This window comes from Carettochelys insculpta, chromosome 31 (genome assembly GCF_033958435.1).
Source record: "Carettochelys insculpta isolate YL-2023 chromosome 31, ASM3395843v1, whole genome shotgun sequence".
NCBI lineage: Eukaryota > Metazoa > Chordata > Testudines > Carettochelyidae > Carettochelys > Carettochelys insculpta.
In genome coordinates, this window is record NC_134167.1 from 13,366,556 (window position 1) to 13,379,565 (window position 13,010).

At 47.7% G+C, this 13,010-nt stretch overlaps 1 protein-coding gene across 5 annotated transcripts in view; it reads right to left on the reverse strand.

The window, feature by feature from the left end:
* The window catches only part of OGDH (oxoglutarate dehydrogenase), a 76,115-nt gene that overhangs the window by 26,766 nt on the left and 36,339 nt on the right, over positions 1–13,010 (reverse strand). For 2 of the 5 annotated variants that reach the window (XM_074982016.1, XM_074982021.1), the window contains exons 4-5: positions 8,726–8,828; positions 1,145–1,189 (exon numbers count right to left, since the gene is read on the reverse strand). In XM_074982016.1, coding sequence (XP_074838117.1) covers positions 1,145–1,189; positions 8,726–8,828 — 148 coding nt within the window. Of the gene's footprint in view, positions 1–1,144; positions 1,190–8,725; positions 8,829–8,962; positions 9,054–13,010 lie in introns of all 5 variants that reach the window. The other 3 variants (XM_074982018.1, XM_074982019.1, XM_074982020.1) reach the window with 3 other exon arrangements.

The window sequence follows — 13,010 nt, forward strand, 5'->3', positions numbered from 1 at the left end:
GTTGCCATTCTGCTTTAACTTGAAGTCAGCGGTGGCTACAGGAAACTAGGGTCAAAGCTCAGGGTTGTCCTCAGAGTTTGTTCTCTGCTCACTTCACTTCAGCTTTTTTGATTCATGTTAGTATTTACAGAAGCCAGGGATCAATTCACCTAGCTGGGCATGGGGGGTGAGGATTAGGTGCAGAGTTCACATGGAGGCAATTTAGATCTTGGCCAGATGCAAGCCAGGAGGGCAAGATTCAAGGCCCTGAGGACAGCAGGAAAGAGAAATATAATCAGTCAGTAAGAGGGCAGGTCTGACTGTGGGCTATTCCTTTACTACTCGCCCCCATGCTGCTCCTTGGGGCTGCATGTAACAAGTGAACAGGACTACTTAGAAGCCCATGGACACGGTTTATGTAGTTACAGTGCGTGGAGACGGAGGGGCTCTCCCTGACCTTTCCACTTATTCCCTGCACAGGGGTTATGTAGTTTAACACACAATTAAACCATTCAAACGCCAGCCCAATATTGCCCACCGTGGCTGCCTGGAAGTTAAGCTGCTCATTTAGAAGCTGGACTTTTCAACAGTGCTGAGCGCGTGGAAGTCAATGGCAAGGCAAACATTCGGCACCCGGGTCAGGCTAATTGCTTGGAAGCTGAGGCACATGAGGGCCTGGCTTTTGGTTCCCAACAGGGATACCTGGCCTCCATGCACAGCAATGATTCAGATCAAAGCTAAGCAGACCTAGTAATATGAACGTCATGTGCTCAAAGAAAGGTAGGCACACCGAAAGCCATCCAGCCATTATGCCAATTCAAATACAGCATGCAGGCTCTGGCAGACTTCATGGTATCAGTCAATGAGAGAGCACAAGGAAAATAGGGTTTCTGGCAAGCCAGACATGTAAAGGAACAGCAAGGATGGCACTTAAAAAATTGAGGATTAAAATAAGTCTATGCAAGTTAGCAGCACCGCTAACCAAGCACTTAGCTCAGATGCATTCAGAGAGAGAAATTAAAAAAAAAAAAAAAAAAAAATGATACAACACACTGAACACTTGAAACATGGGAGGGTTGTGATTTCACCCACTCCGTACATGCCCAGAATAACCTATTCAATGAGAGTCCTGAACTCAGCGGTTAAAGACTTATTATTTGCATACCTCCTACTGTTAGCAATCTCAGCCGCTCCTTGAACACCGCAAGATCTGGGAGGGGAGGGAAAGGTGGGATGCAGAAGGGAGAAGACAGAGAGATGCAGTCAAAGTTAGTAAACCAGAACTGTGAAGAGAAATCATGGAAAGCACAAGGTTTTTTTTAAAGTATTCAAATACGGTCAAAACCACCTTAGGAGAGAGCAGGGCTAGAAGGGGGTCGGAGGGAGATATGACTACACGTTATACTGGGAACGAGATCCATCAGGAAATTCTTCAGAGCCAGCCGCAAAGTGCGAGGGGCGTCTCTGACAACAGGGAGCAAGTGAGCTGCATGGTTTGAGATCTCCTCTCATTGTTCCCCTAAAGGAAACAAGCACACCACATTACAGTAGACTGGCAAGTAACAGAAGCAAGGAGTCCGACAACGTTCTGGAAACCAACTCTGTCAAAGGCTGCAGGGAAAACAAAGCCTTTTTGGGAGGCATCGGACACAGAGTCCCAAATGCGGAACAGCAGCCCCGACCTCTTCCTCACAGTGAGTTTATCGAGCTGGTAACTGACCTGCAAATGCCTCAGCTCTGATCCCTGCTGCTGGGGGTGGGGGGGGGTTATGATTTTCAAGGTCACCCCAAAAAAGGACCAATGGATTTGCTGGCAGCGTTCTGCTAAGTGGAAACTGGACATACAGCTGCAGTGCAGCTGCCCTGGCTACGTCAGTGCAATGCACTGCACAGAGAGAACAGGCTCTCTGCACACTGACAGGTGTAGCTACGTACACCTGTCCCGACATGTGGCTCTAATCAGGGTCTTTGCAGGGACTCGAGTCCGCCCTGCGTAAAAACGTTATTAATAGGTTGCTCATTTAACGGAGGGCCAAGCATGCAAACTGCTTGGCCGTTTGACACAGGCTGTGGGCATGCTGGATGGCATCAGACATGCTGGGGGACACAGGCCGTCAACACTTTGCCCTCCTGCCCAGCTGGAGCTACAGCAGCTTAACAGTGCCAAAGCCCCACCTGGGGCTCAGAAAGACGGGGGGCTCAAACTTTTTCACAGCAGGGCCTGCATCCGAGACACTGCTCCCCTCACTGGCTGTCGTACAATGCCCCAAGGCCTCGGCTGATGTGGAGCAGAGTGAAGCATGCAGCGTGTTTTCTAGCTGTCTTACTGACATTTCAGCAGCTGGAAAGGCATGACAGGTGAGCAGTCAGCTCTCAGCAGATTACACCCTGGGCACCTCTGCTGCAGATAAAGTGGCGCACAAGCTCCCAGCGTGAGCAGCTTAGTTACTGGCTTGTGTAATCAGATTTTCAGGCCGAGAAAACTTTCAGGCACACCCTATTTACCCATTCACTCATATCCCCGATCACCAAAGAAACCACACCTCAGGCTACATCTACGCTAGGCAAAGCAAGCCGACCGCAGATATGCAATTCTAGCTACGGCAATTGCAGAGTGCAAGGGTCTGGACTTCTCGGATCAAAGTGGCCTAACAGACTCTGGGACCTGTAATCCCTACCGTTCTACATCCAGAGGCTCGTGGCCAGATACTAGCTTGGTTCTCAAGTAGGCAGGAGTGGTCGCCTTGGAACAGAAGAGCCAGGTGTCCTGTCCATCGGGCCCTAAGCTGTATCATGGGCTAACATCCCAACCCAAGCCTTGGTTTTCAATGCAACCGTTTTGTGAATTATTCTGTTTTTAGTACCTTCCTCTGACAGGAGAGAAACCGGACCAAGAGGAAACAGCTGCCTTCTGACTGTGCTCTTGGGCAAGTGTAAAAAGAGCTGATTTGGTCCTGTTTCTTAAGAAGCCTAATCACTACAGCTTGTTTACCTCCTTTGGCAGCGGCAGCCCAAAGGGTGGGGCCAATGCAGGGACCAGGGAGCAAGCTCAGCTTGCATAGCTGGCAGATGAGCAGTAGGGTTTCGTCAGTCACCACCTCTTTTAAACTTTAAAGCACTGACTGTGTAAGAGTGCTTTCGCTTGCCGTTTCACAATCCGACACAACAGGTCAAGGCTGCGTGCTACCAGGCACCCCTTGCAACCCCTGGGCTGCTCTCAGGTGGCACATGGAAGCCGAATATGGCTTTAAGCGTGGCAGAGATCAGACCTAGCTTGGCTAAGTTGCCACAAATTGCCAGCCATGCAGGACCCAGTTCCTGGCTCTGGAGATGGGCACCAGGTACAAAAGGAAATCCCAGCAACGCACTGCCTGCTGATGGCATGGGGCTGGGCAGCTCTTGCTATGAAAGGCAGTATTACTCTTTGCTGTACTGCGCCTAAAACTAGTTTTTCTAACTGAGGCCAGGTCAGCACCAGTACAGGTTCTCTCCCCTTCACTGGGCACCCCTGGGACCTGAGTGGTGCCGGATGAGGGGATTTGCTGGAAGAGAGGTGGTCAGGCTATCTGCCTGGAAAGGGGCCCCACTCCTGCAGGGATCCCCACAGGGCTGCCAGGCTCTCCCCTACCCTGAAGTCTGCAATGATTTACCTATCAGATCACATACCTAGCCAGAAGTTAAATCAGTACAAAAATGGCACAGCCCAACTCCTTAAGACTCATTCTGGGGAGAGCTTTCAGATAGTCGGATTTAAACAAAATTCATAGTGTAGGTGGGATGGTCTGGATCAGTGGTAGGTGACCTTCAGCCTGTTCCCCACACCCAGCTGCTTCCCGTGCGCTGGGGCCCCACGCCTACCTACACTTCCTCCTCTCTAACAGGGCTTTTGGAGCCATGAATCACCTGCTTCAGGATCTGTCCCTGTTTCTCCCCGTCCCTTCCAGAGCAGACATGCGGCAAACAGTTGATTTGTAGCATTCCAGCGCTGGAAGGGAGGGAGAAGCGCAGGGACAGAGCGCAAATCGGGTAATTTGCACACTCTGAAAGAGCCGGGAAGGAGCAGGTAAGTGCAGGGCTCCGATGCGCGACAGGCACGTGGGGGAAGGGGACAGCTGGGGGCACCTGTGGGACCACAGGTTGAACCCCAGGGGGCCATGGGCTGCTGCAGCTCACTGAAGTGAAGGAGGGCCAATCACGCTGTCCATCACTATCTGGGGTTGCCCACCCCGGTCTAGATAGATATTCTGCCCCAATGCTGGGGATGGACTACAAAAATCTCTGGAGGTCCCTTCCAGGCCTACACTTCTATGAGCCACCTCAACAAATGCAGTGAAACTGGGTCACCAGAGCCATTGGGAAAGTCATTCTCTTTTCTCTTGTTCATGTCCTGCTCTAGTTTGTAACTTCCCTCAGATGTTGATGCAACTCCTCCTGTGTGCTCATGACGACGACAGGGTGTGACAACTCACGCAGCCCTGAGGAAGAGGCAGCACAGAGAAACACTTAGCCAGTGCATCAGCTCCACCATCAGCACCAGAACATTGAGGGAACATCAGGTAACCAATTGGCGCTGGTGGGTTTGGGAGCTTTATCACTGCCAGCAACTCCCGATAAGCAGCTCTCCGTGTTACAAAGCAGACAGGGTGCTAACGGCACCCACAACCTGCACCAGTGAGAGAACCAAGTAGCCTCTGGTGTGCTCATCTCCCTCCCTCCCCACGTCACTGGTGGTGGCCCAAGGCCAGGACAGGGGGCTCAGATCAAGCACATGTGAACCAGCAGAGGCTCACAATACACAATTCCTGCAGGCCAACTGCAGCTTATTTCCAGCTGCTTTGCACTGCCTTGCAGACAAGGGACTCCAATCTAAAACCACATTGGCCCACTGACTACAGAAACAATGATCAGTCTAGCGCCTCACCCTGCAACCCTTGGGCTAGAGCTGGTCTCCATGTCCTTCTGTAGAAAGGGACCCTAGACTTTTGCTTTGTAGATTTAGTTTACCTCCCCGTATCCCAAACCCTCGCACAAAAGTCTCCCTCGGCTGCTCCCCATGATTCTGGTTTTAATCTCTTCTAAAGAGTGCAGCCGAAATCCTTGCCAGGGCAAGCACATGGGCCAGATGTTCAAAGGAGCTCAGCTGTCATTTAGAGCTGGCCTACCCCCGACTCTGTACTAGTATAAGCTAGGTTGGCTTGGGATGCTTTCTTCCGAATTTTAAACGGATTTACTTGTACAAGTAAAATCCTTAGCATGGTTGCCCAGCGTGTTGTCTGTTACAGCTACTTAACTGTATTGGCATCATTAAAGTAGTACATCTTGTGTGTTTAGACAAAAGGTTCCTAAATGAAGCGAGCAGCTTTTCAAAGATGATCCGTAACTTCTTAAAGTCTGTTCCCTCAAAGGTAATTTGACTATAGCAGCTTCTCCTCTGCAGTCTTAGCAGAGGCACATCTGCACACAGCTAAGTCAGCCGATTTCATTTAGACCTCCTGATGGTTTAGATTTGTTCCACAATGAGAATGAACAGCAGTGGGGAACAGCTGAGATCCTCACAGACTAAGTTCTACAACATTCTTACCGGCTTCCTGTCTTGTTCTTTAACAATTGTTAGGGTTTTACGCTTGATACAGACTTTGACAGAATGTAGGCGCTCTTCACAAGACATCTGTGCTAGTTGTTTACTTTCCTTTCAGCATTTATTGAGCCTTCCTATGGCCTTTCCACTGTTGAGGGTGCAGCTCCCGCTTTTAGATCTTACAATAGGGAAGACATCCAGTTTTAAAGAGCATCATTTGAAATAACACCACCCCCTCTTCTTTGACCAAACCAAACACCCTGAGCCTGATGAGGCCTGCGCCAGAGCAGAAACAGCTGTGTTTAACCCCATGTTGATGTATTTGTCTCAAGAGCCTTTTCACTTCCTGACTGAATTTTACAGCCATCTTGTGTTTAATGCCAAGTTCCCTTTCAAATTAATGTATCAACTGTTTCCCTGACAGGATGAGGGAAAAAAAAAACGGCAGCCCTGCAAATACTGAAAACCCTATGCAACTTTTCACACTGACCTTTGCAAAGACTGGGGGGAAAAGATGTAAAGATCACAATTTCAAAAGTCACTGGTGACTCTGGGTGTTAGGTGATGCTCACAACACATTAATACACTCCCCAGTCTGGTCGGGGTCTTGGATTAGCACATTACCTAAAGATCCGCCTTAAACTGCTGCATGCATATAGCTGTTGCACTGCCTCTCAATTTCTGCCTTCAAGGGTCTGAGCCTGCTTGGCTCCAGGAGAGCTGGCTGGATTCTAGTTTGCTCATGCATCAACAAAATATTACCAAACAAGCTCAAATATTGTTTTCTGCCAGTGCTGCAAAACTAGAGAGCGGAGAATAAGAGCAGAATCCTGACAGAAAAACCACATTTTTAACATCTAAAATGAACAGATTTGCTTGAATCAGGGAGGCAAAGACCTATTATGTCTTTAAACACAAGGAATTTTCCAGATGAGAACAATTCTCCACTCGGATTTAAACTTAGTTTTCAACAGGTTTCTTCCTGTTAGTGCTGAGATACGAGGCTCAATTCTTACTGACACTAAAGCCCCTTTAGGCTACTCTGACAGCACAAAAGGAGCCTTAAAAAGGACAGAAACAGCACCCTGGGAACACAGAAGCACCTGTAGCTGCTGTAGAGCCTTATATAAGGGTCCACACTGGTCCGCCTCTCAGTTCTCTCCCAGCTGCAGAGGGTGCATTGGAGTCATGGCCATCCTCCACTTTTTCATGACTATTTTTCACTTTCCAGGGTGTACAGGAAGTAGAGTTTAAAATTAGAACAGCATGAGGCTGCTCTAACTTAGAAGATGGGCCGTACCGCATCATCTCAGAATCCAGGGAACACAAAAATGTGGCTTAAGTCCACCTTTGTCCCACAAATCCATGCAGAGGATGAGACTTGCCCAGTTATTTCAAATGCTCACCAACCATTTCCCATGGTGCAATCATTAGATACCTGATTCAACATTCCTTGTCTTTCCCAGACCTGGACTCTCGGTGGTAGATGTGAGGTGAGTCCCCATGAAGAGAAGCCATCTGTGGAACTAGCTCCACTCAGACCCCCCTGTCTTTCAGGGCACAGACCCGGACTACTCATTTTAGATAAGCATTTTCTGGACATTGTGCTGAGATTGCACAAGGCTTCCTGGCAACAGTCCCGCTAACCTCTGCCACCCAAGTGTGGAATAAATTTTGTTGTGTGCATTCAGGCACGCGCAGGTGTGCGCCACCAGGAGAAATAAAAGCCTAGCTGGGGGTGCTTTGCTAATCAGCATCTGACTTTCTCCTGAGAGACCGTAAAAAAAGAAAGAGTACAAATTACAGGGAACATTCCTTCCTGGTGGCTGAACGCAAGTCCCTCCCTGGCAGAGTCAGCACCAGCTCAGAGTTTTCTTTGCTTTAAAGTTGTATGTAAGGGACTGAACGGCTAAAGGTAAAACTGAGTTCAAGATCAGACTCAACTTTCAAGCGGTCTAGGAACAATGACTAATCTTACATGAGCTTATCTGCCCACAAAGCAACTACGGCTGCAATAATCCTATAGGCTTCACCTTAGCCGAACAAGTGGATTTTCATAGTACTTCCCCTCACCCACTCCTGAATAAATTTCAGCAGCATGAAAATTCTGGATATTCCTGTACTAGTAGCTGGACAAATCATAACCAAATACATTTATATGCACAATATATTCTGATTAAGCGTTTCACCCATGTCAGGGTTAGTGGTCATTACTCTTGCTCTAACCTAAGTTAGACGCATGCTACTTAAGAGAGCTGTTAGCAATCAGGTTTCTAAACCCTTGGAAAGCACCAGCAAGCTGACAGAGCGCTCCAGCACCATAATCTAGATTAGAAGAAGAGCAGCATTCTACGGAGGTCAAAATTAGAGACATACTGGCACTTCAGCACTTGGGGACAGACTTTCACATTAACACACACACACTCCCATCTATACAACATACATGCGTCTTTCAACCAAAAGCACCGTATTTTCCACCTCTCTACTCAATATGGGAAGGCATTCCAAAGCTTCCTTGTCATGATCACTAGCAGATATTATTGGTCAGACTCGAAACTTCGCATTCAACTGGTTTTAAAATCCCACAGCAAGCCAAAGAACTAAGGAATGCAACAGCCCCGTCACAAAATTAGCACGACGACATATGACTGTGGGTATTTCGAGAGGTTTCTCTTTTGACTGCACTATTCTTGCATGGAGCATAACTGTCTTTTCCAACCTGAGGGTTGCCATCACAGCCCCTAAAGCAGCAGCCTCCTGAGAAGAAAGCAGCAACGCTCCTTTGAGGACTCGAGTAGCAAGGGATGCTAAGGAAAGGGAGTACGAGCACCCAAAGAGATGCAATCATTTGCATCACTGGACTAGTCAGTCCACTGACAAATGCAGCGTAAAATTAGCAAATGTTGGTAGGAGACAAGAGAACATGGCTGGAGACATACCACATAGCTCCAGACATGTCCACTACCACAACCCGAAGGTGAGTAGAACTGCTGCTCTGCTGTTGGTCTGGTGAAGCCAATGTTTCACCAGGTAGAAATTTAGAGCGTGATCATTACTAAGGAAACTTAAGACCCCTCTCACTGGTGAAGCATTTTTATCTACAAAGCAGCTGTGAAAGGGAGAGAGGAGCTCAAGCAATGCAGCACTAACTGCTCTCCAAGCCCTCACCCAGTTTGTCTGAGGTTGTGATAATATCAGCTGGAACGGACGAGTCCAGATCCGCATCCAAGATTCCCAGTGGGTCGAGCTGTGCTACATGATGCCCTCGAATCTACGAAATAGGCCAGGGATGGAAGGAAAGTGGACACCAAAAAGGGAGAGAGGAAAGGAAAAAAAAAAAAAAAAAAGAGGGAAGGGATAAAAAAGTTAAATTACATTCAAATTAATTTGCAGAGTAATTCTCACCGACGTTTGGAGAAACAGTAACTGGAGCATCATCAAAATTTACAGAACTAATGCCGAGAGGATCAAGCTTTGCAATGTGATGACCCCTGACCTGGAAGCAAGAACACAGATTAGTGAACCAAGTGCATTAAGAGAGAGACACACATTTTCACATTCCACCCTTTCTGCAAAGCCACTGAAAGGAAGGGATCCGTCGCATGTAATAAATTACAGCCAAGGTGCCCATACACAGCGCCACTTTGTTTATGAGCCACATGGAGTATACGCCATATGCAAAGTTAATTAGCATGGCCCAAAACTGTCCATCCACCGCGTCAGCCATTCTTAACTCAGTTTTGCAGCTCAAATAAACAGTGGAAGGGATATTACCCAGCCTGCTTGTTATGTGCACCACGGCGTGTGTGAATGTGCACCACCAGCTCTCTGGGGAAGGGATTGTGTCTATGTTCTGCAGAGGGACTTTGGCAGATAACTTCTGAAAGCGTCTCCTAAACAGGGTGAGGGATTGGCAAGCATGAACTGAACACGTACCTATGAGAAGCATTACGACTAGCTGCCTGCGGGCAGACAGATTCTAGGGTTCACTTTCCTTCTCCAATAGCTAGGCCACAAGTAAGTAGATTATTGTATGCTCTGGTGTTTGGTAAGTTGTCCGTATTTTGTTTCTGCTGCAATCACTGTGAAGTCCTGGATTCATATTTAAACATTCAGTGCACGGCATTTTTCATCTCAGAGGACTCACGTGGTTATGAATGCAGCAACATCTTATCGCCAGTGACAGGATTTACAACACTGCAGGTCAAATGCAACACAGGCAAAGCAAAGACTTCCCCCCCCCCGTTGAAAGACTCTTGGAGATCACAGAAGTAATCCCAAAGCTAACAGCAGACTTACCACAACTGGGGCTCTGTACAGAAGAGGTACTTGTCATCCTACGGCTTTTCAGAATTTAAAAACTTAACCGTGGCTTTTTCTGTAAGAACCACAGCATGTTAAAAGCCAGATCCCAGGTAGTGATCGGACCACTGCCAAGTTGGCTAGAAGGCTTAAATCTGAATGACAAGTTGGTACACAGATTATAGTCCTGTTGCATAGCACCAAAGAGAAGGTGCTGAAGGTTGGACTGGGAGCACAAGAGCAACTGGCAATGCACCTAGACTGAAGCTGGACAGATTTGTCAATTAAACCAAAGCGATGGCTCAGTGGACCAAGGAATGGGATTTGGTTATGCCACTCAGCAGGTGTCAGCACAGAAACAAGGAGTGCTTCCAGCACAGAGCATGGTCCTAAGATGAATCTCAAATGGTTTAATCTTCTTCATTCTAGGATACCCCACACCTCTGACATCAAGTTCTAGATAAATCAAAGCCAATGTTTCACATCAGGTTTGGTCTTCATCTCTCTAAAGAGCTCTAGAAGGTTCAGGATAAGTTGGGGACACTTAGATACAACAGCAAGGGGCACATACAGACCCCCAGACAGGGACTCCTAAAGGCTATGCAGACATGGGTTTGGTGAACGATATTTCTCAGTCCAGCTCTGCTTTGCTGCTGAATTTGGGCAGTTTTCTACTTATGTGAAGGATTGTTGCGTATCTTTGGGAGTGCCGCTTCTGACACCAGAGACGTTTCGGAAGACATCACTCACAGTCCAGAAAGTGTCACTGAAGGCTCTGATTTGGCTAGTGCTCAACATGCAGAACAATTCTGCTTCCTAACCCTACAATGAGAGCTGCAGTGCCAAATCGGAACTTAGTTGGTTTTTCCTGTCTCATGATGGCTTCCTGCTGGGGAATTATGAGCTTTTCCCCTTGGGAACCACTTGGGGTCATTCCCGCCAACTGCTTGCTCAGCTGCTGGAACTCTGAGTTAATAGCTTCTCTTTTCAGTACCTAGCTTTACCCTACGACTCGGACACTGTTGTCCAAAAGCTGCAGATGGGCATATCTGGCCCTTCAAACACTGTTCCCCTTTATTCACCAGGTGTCAGCTGATTTGAAACTGACCTGCTGTTTCAGTCAGTGGGCCTGGAGACAGTTTGCTTTCTGAAAGGTTGCAACAAGTTGAAAGCAGCATTGTGCCTGATCTCAGCATCCAGGCCTCTGGATTTTGCAGACGACATGCTGACTTTTCCTGATAAGTCCCCGCTCTGAGCTGCAAGTTATCAGCCAATATATGAGCACCCACTCAGGTGTGTATGCAGTCATAGATATAATGGTACCTTACACTGGCATCGCTTATTCCCTTTTCCTGACTATAAACTGGGTTGTGATATGCTTTAGCTATAAGGACACAGTGGTGCAATCAGGTGTACAGACAATCCCTTAGTACTGTAAAGAATCCTCGTAATGTTAGGAAGCGATGCCTGTGGTTGTGGAGTCAGAAATTAGTGTATGGAATCAGGGGAACTCACGTCTAAAGTCCTTAGCAGCTGCATCATGTGAGATCTCTGCAGTGATAATGCATTCCCCCAGTCTTGGATTAGAAGAAAAAAGTTTTTTCCCCCTGCATCAGCCTAGGACCCACTTCCCACCCTTTGAACAGGCTTGGGTGAATCCATGAGGATTCTCCTGTAATTCAAAAATGGTGACATTCGTTAGATCAACTCGTTCAGCTTCTCCAATTATGCAAGTCGAGAGGTCTGCTGGAAACCCTGTTCTTTGGAAACTGACCAGAGGAGGGTCAGTTTGGCTGGTTACGACTATCAGATGGCTCAAGTCAGAGTACCGGATGGAGGACTGATAGCTGTTTGGCTTCTAAATCCCTGAAGGACAGCCGAAGTGGGAGAAGCCAGTTTCCCAACAGGAGGCAAGTTTCCTTTTATCCCCTTCAGCTAACACAAAGCAGCTCTGTGTTGCAGACATGCTGAACTGTGTAGGCAGCACAAGAGCAGCAAGGTACGGAATTCCACCTGAGTGGGTGGCACGATCATTTCCTTAATTAAAGCCACACAAAGGCAGATTGTTCTCCTGCCTCAAAACAAGCCTCTACCAGCCATTAAAAATGAATCAGATGCATAACTACTGGTAGGATTAGAAAGTAAACCATCAATGCTGCCACTGCAAAACTCAGCAGAATAGGGTTACTGTTCCTCTATGATCTGGAGATACTCCAATTCAATCCAGTTTTTAAAGATGGTAATTGTCAGGTGCTTTTAAGTAGGCTACATGCCACTTCTCTACATGGAAAGAGATCCTTGCACGACTTTACTAGAATAGTTACACCAGTATAACTCACTGTGTCGACACATTCTGTCACTTCGAAGGCTGAATCGGGGGGAGAGAGATGGGGATTTGATATGCAACAGAAATTGGTTTAAAGAACAAAAGCAAAGACCCCAAACTTCAAGATGGGCTACACAAGTAAAATGCAAGTATTCTTCTGTTTGGTCTATCTGCTTATTCCACAAACCAGAAGCAGGCCAACATCGGGTTTAGCTGCTAACACATTAGCATGGAACTGAGTGGAAGTAGAGTAGAGGGAATGATTCTGCCACACAGTCAGGGATGAGGTCCACAATCATCTCCGGCAGATTTCAATCTGACCCCAAGTGATGGCCTGAATTTGGACCTAGTACCAGTGCCCATGAACTTCCAAGAAGGGCATGAACCATGTCCTGCAACCTGTGTGCTTGTCTCTTGAGCACGAAAGGCCTATAGTCTTGCAGAGGAGACACTCTACTCTGCAGCAGCGGGGTGGAAGCAGAGGCACTCAGGAGCTATCCTGCTGGAAAAGCTGACTCAGTGCAGCTCCCCCAGTGGGGAGACAGGCCCGGTAACAAAGTCTGCATTCAGGAGTAATCTGAAAAGCGCTGGGAAAACAAACCTAGCTCTCAGCAAAAAGCGTAGGCTTGACCCAGTTTCCTAGGCGGCTGTTCCAAATGGGATCAGGCCCCAACAATGCCTAGAGTGATCCCAACTTCTGGGGAGAGTGCTCCCTTAAGAGCTGTCTGTGCCAGCCAGCCACTGGGAGCTACTGGGACAAGAGCTCCAAAAAGCAGTTTGCAAACCTGCTACAGAAGCTGCTACCAAAGGGAGAAGTACAATGTG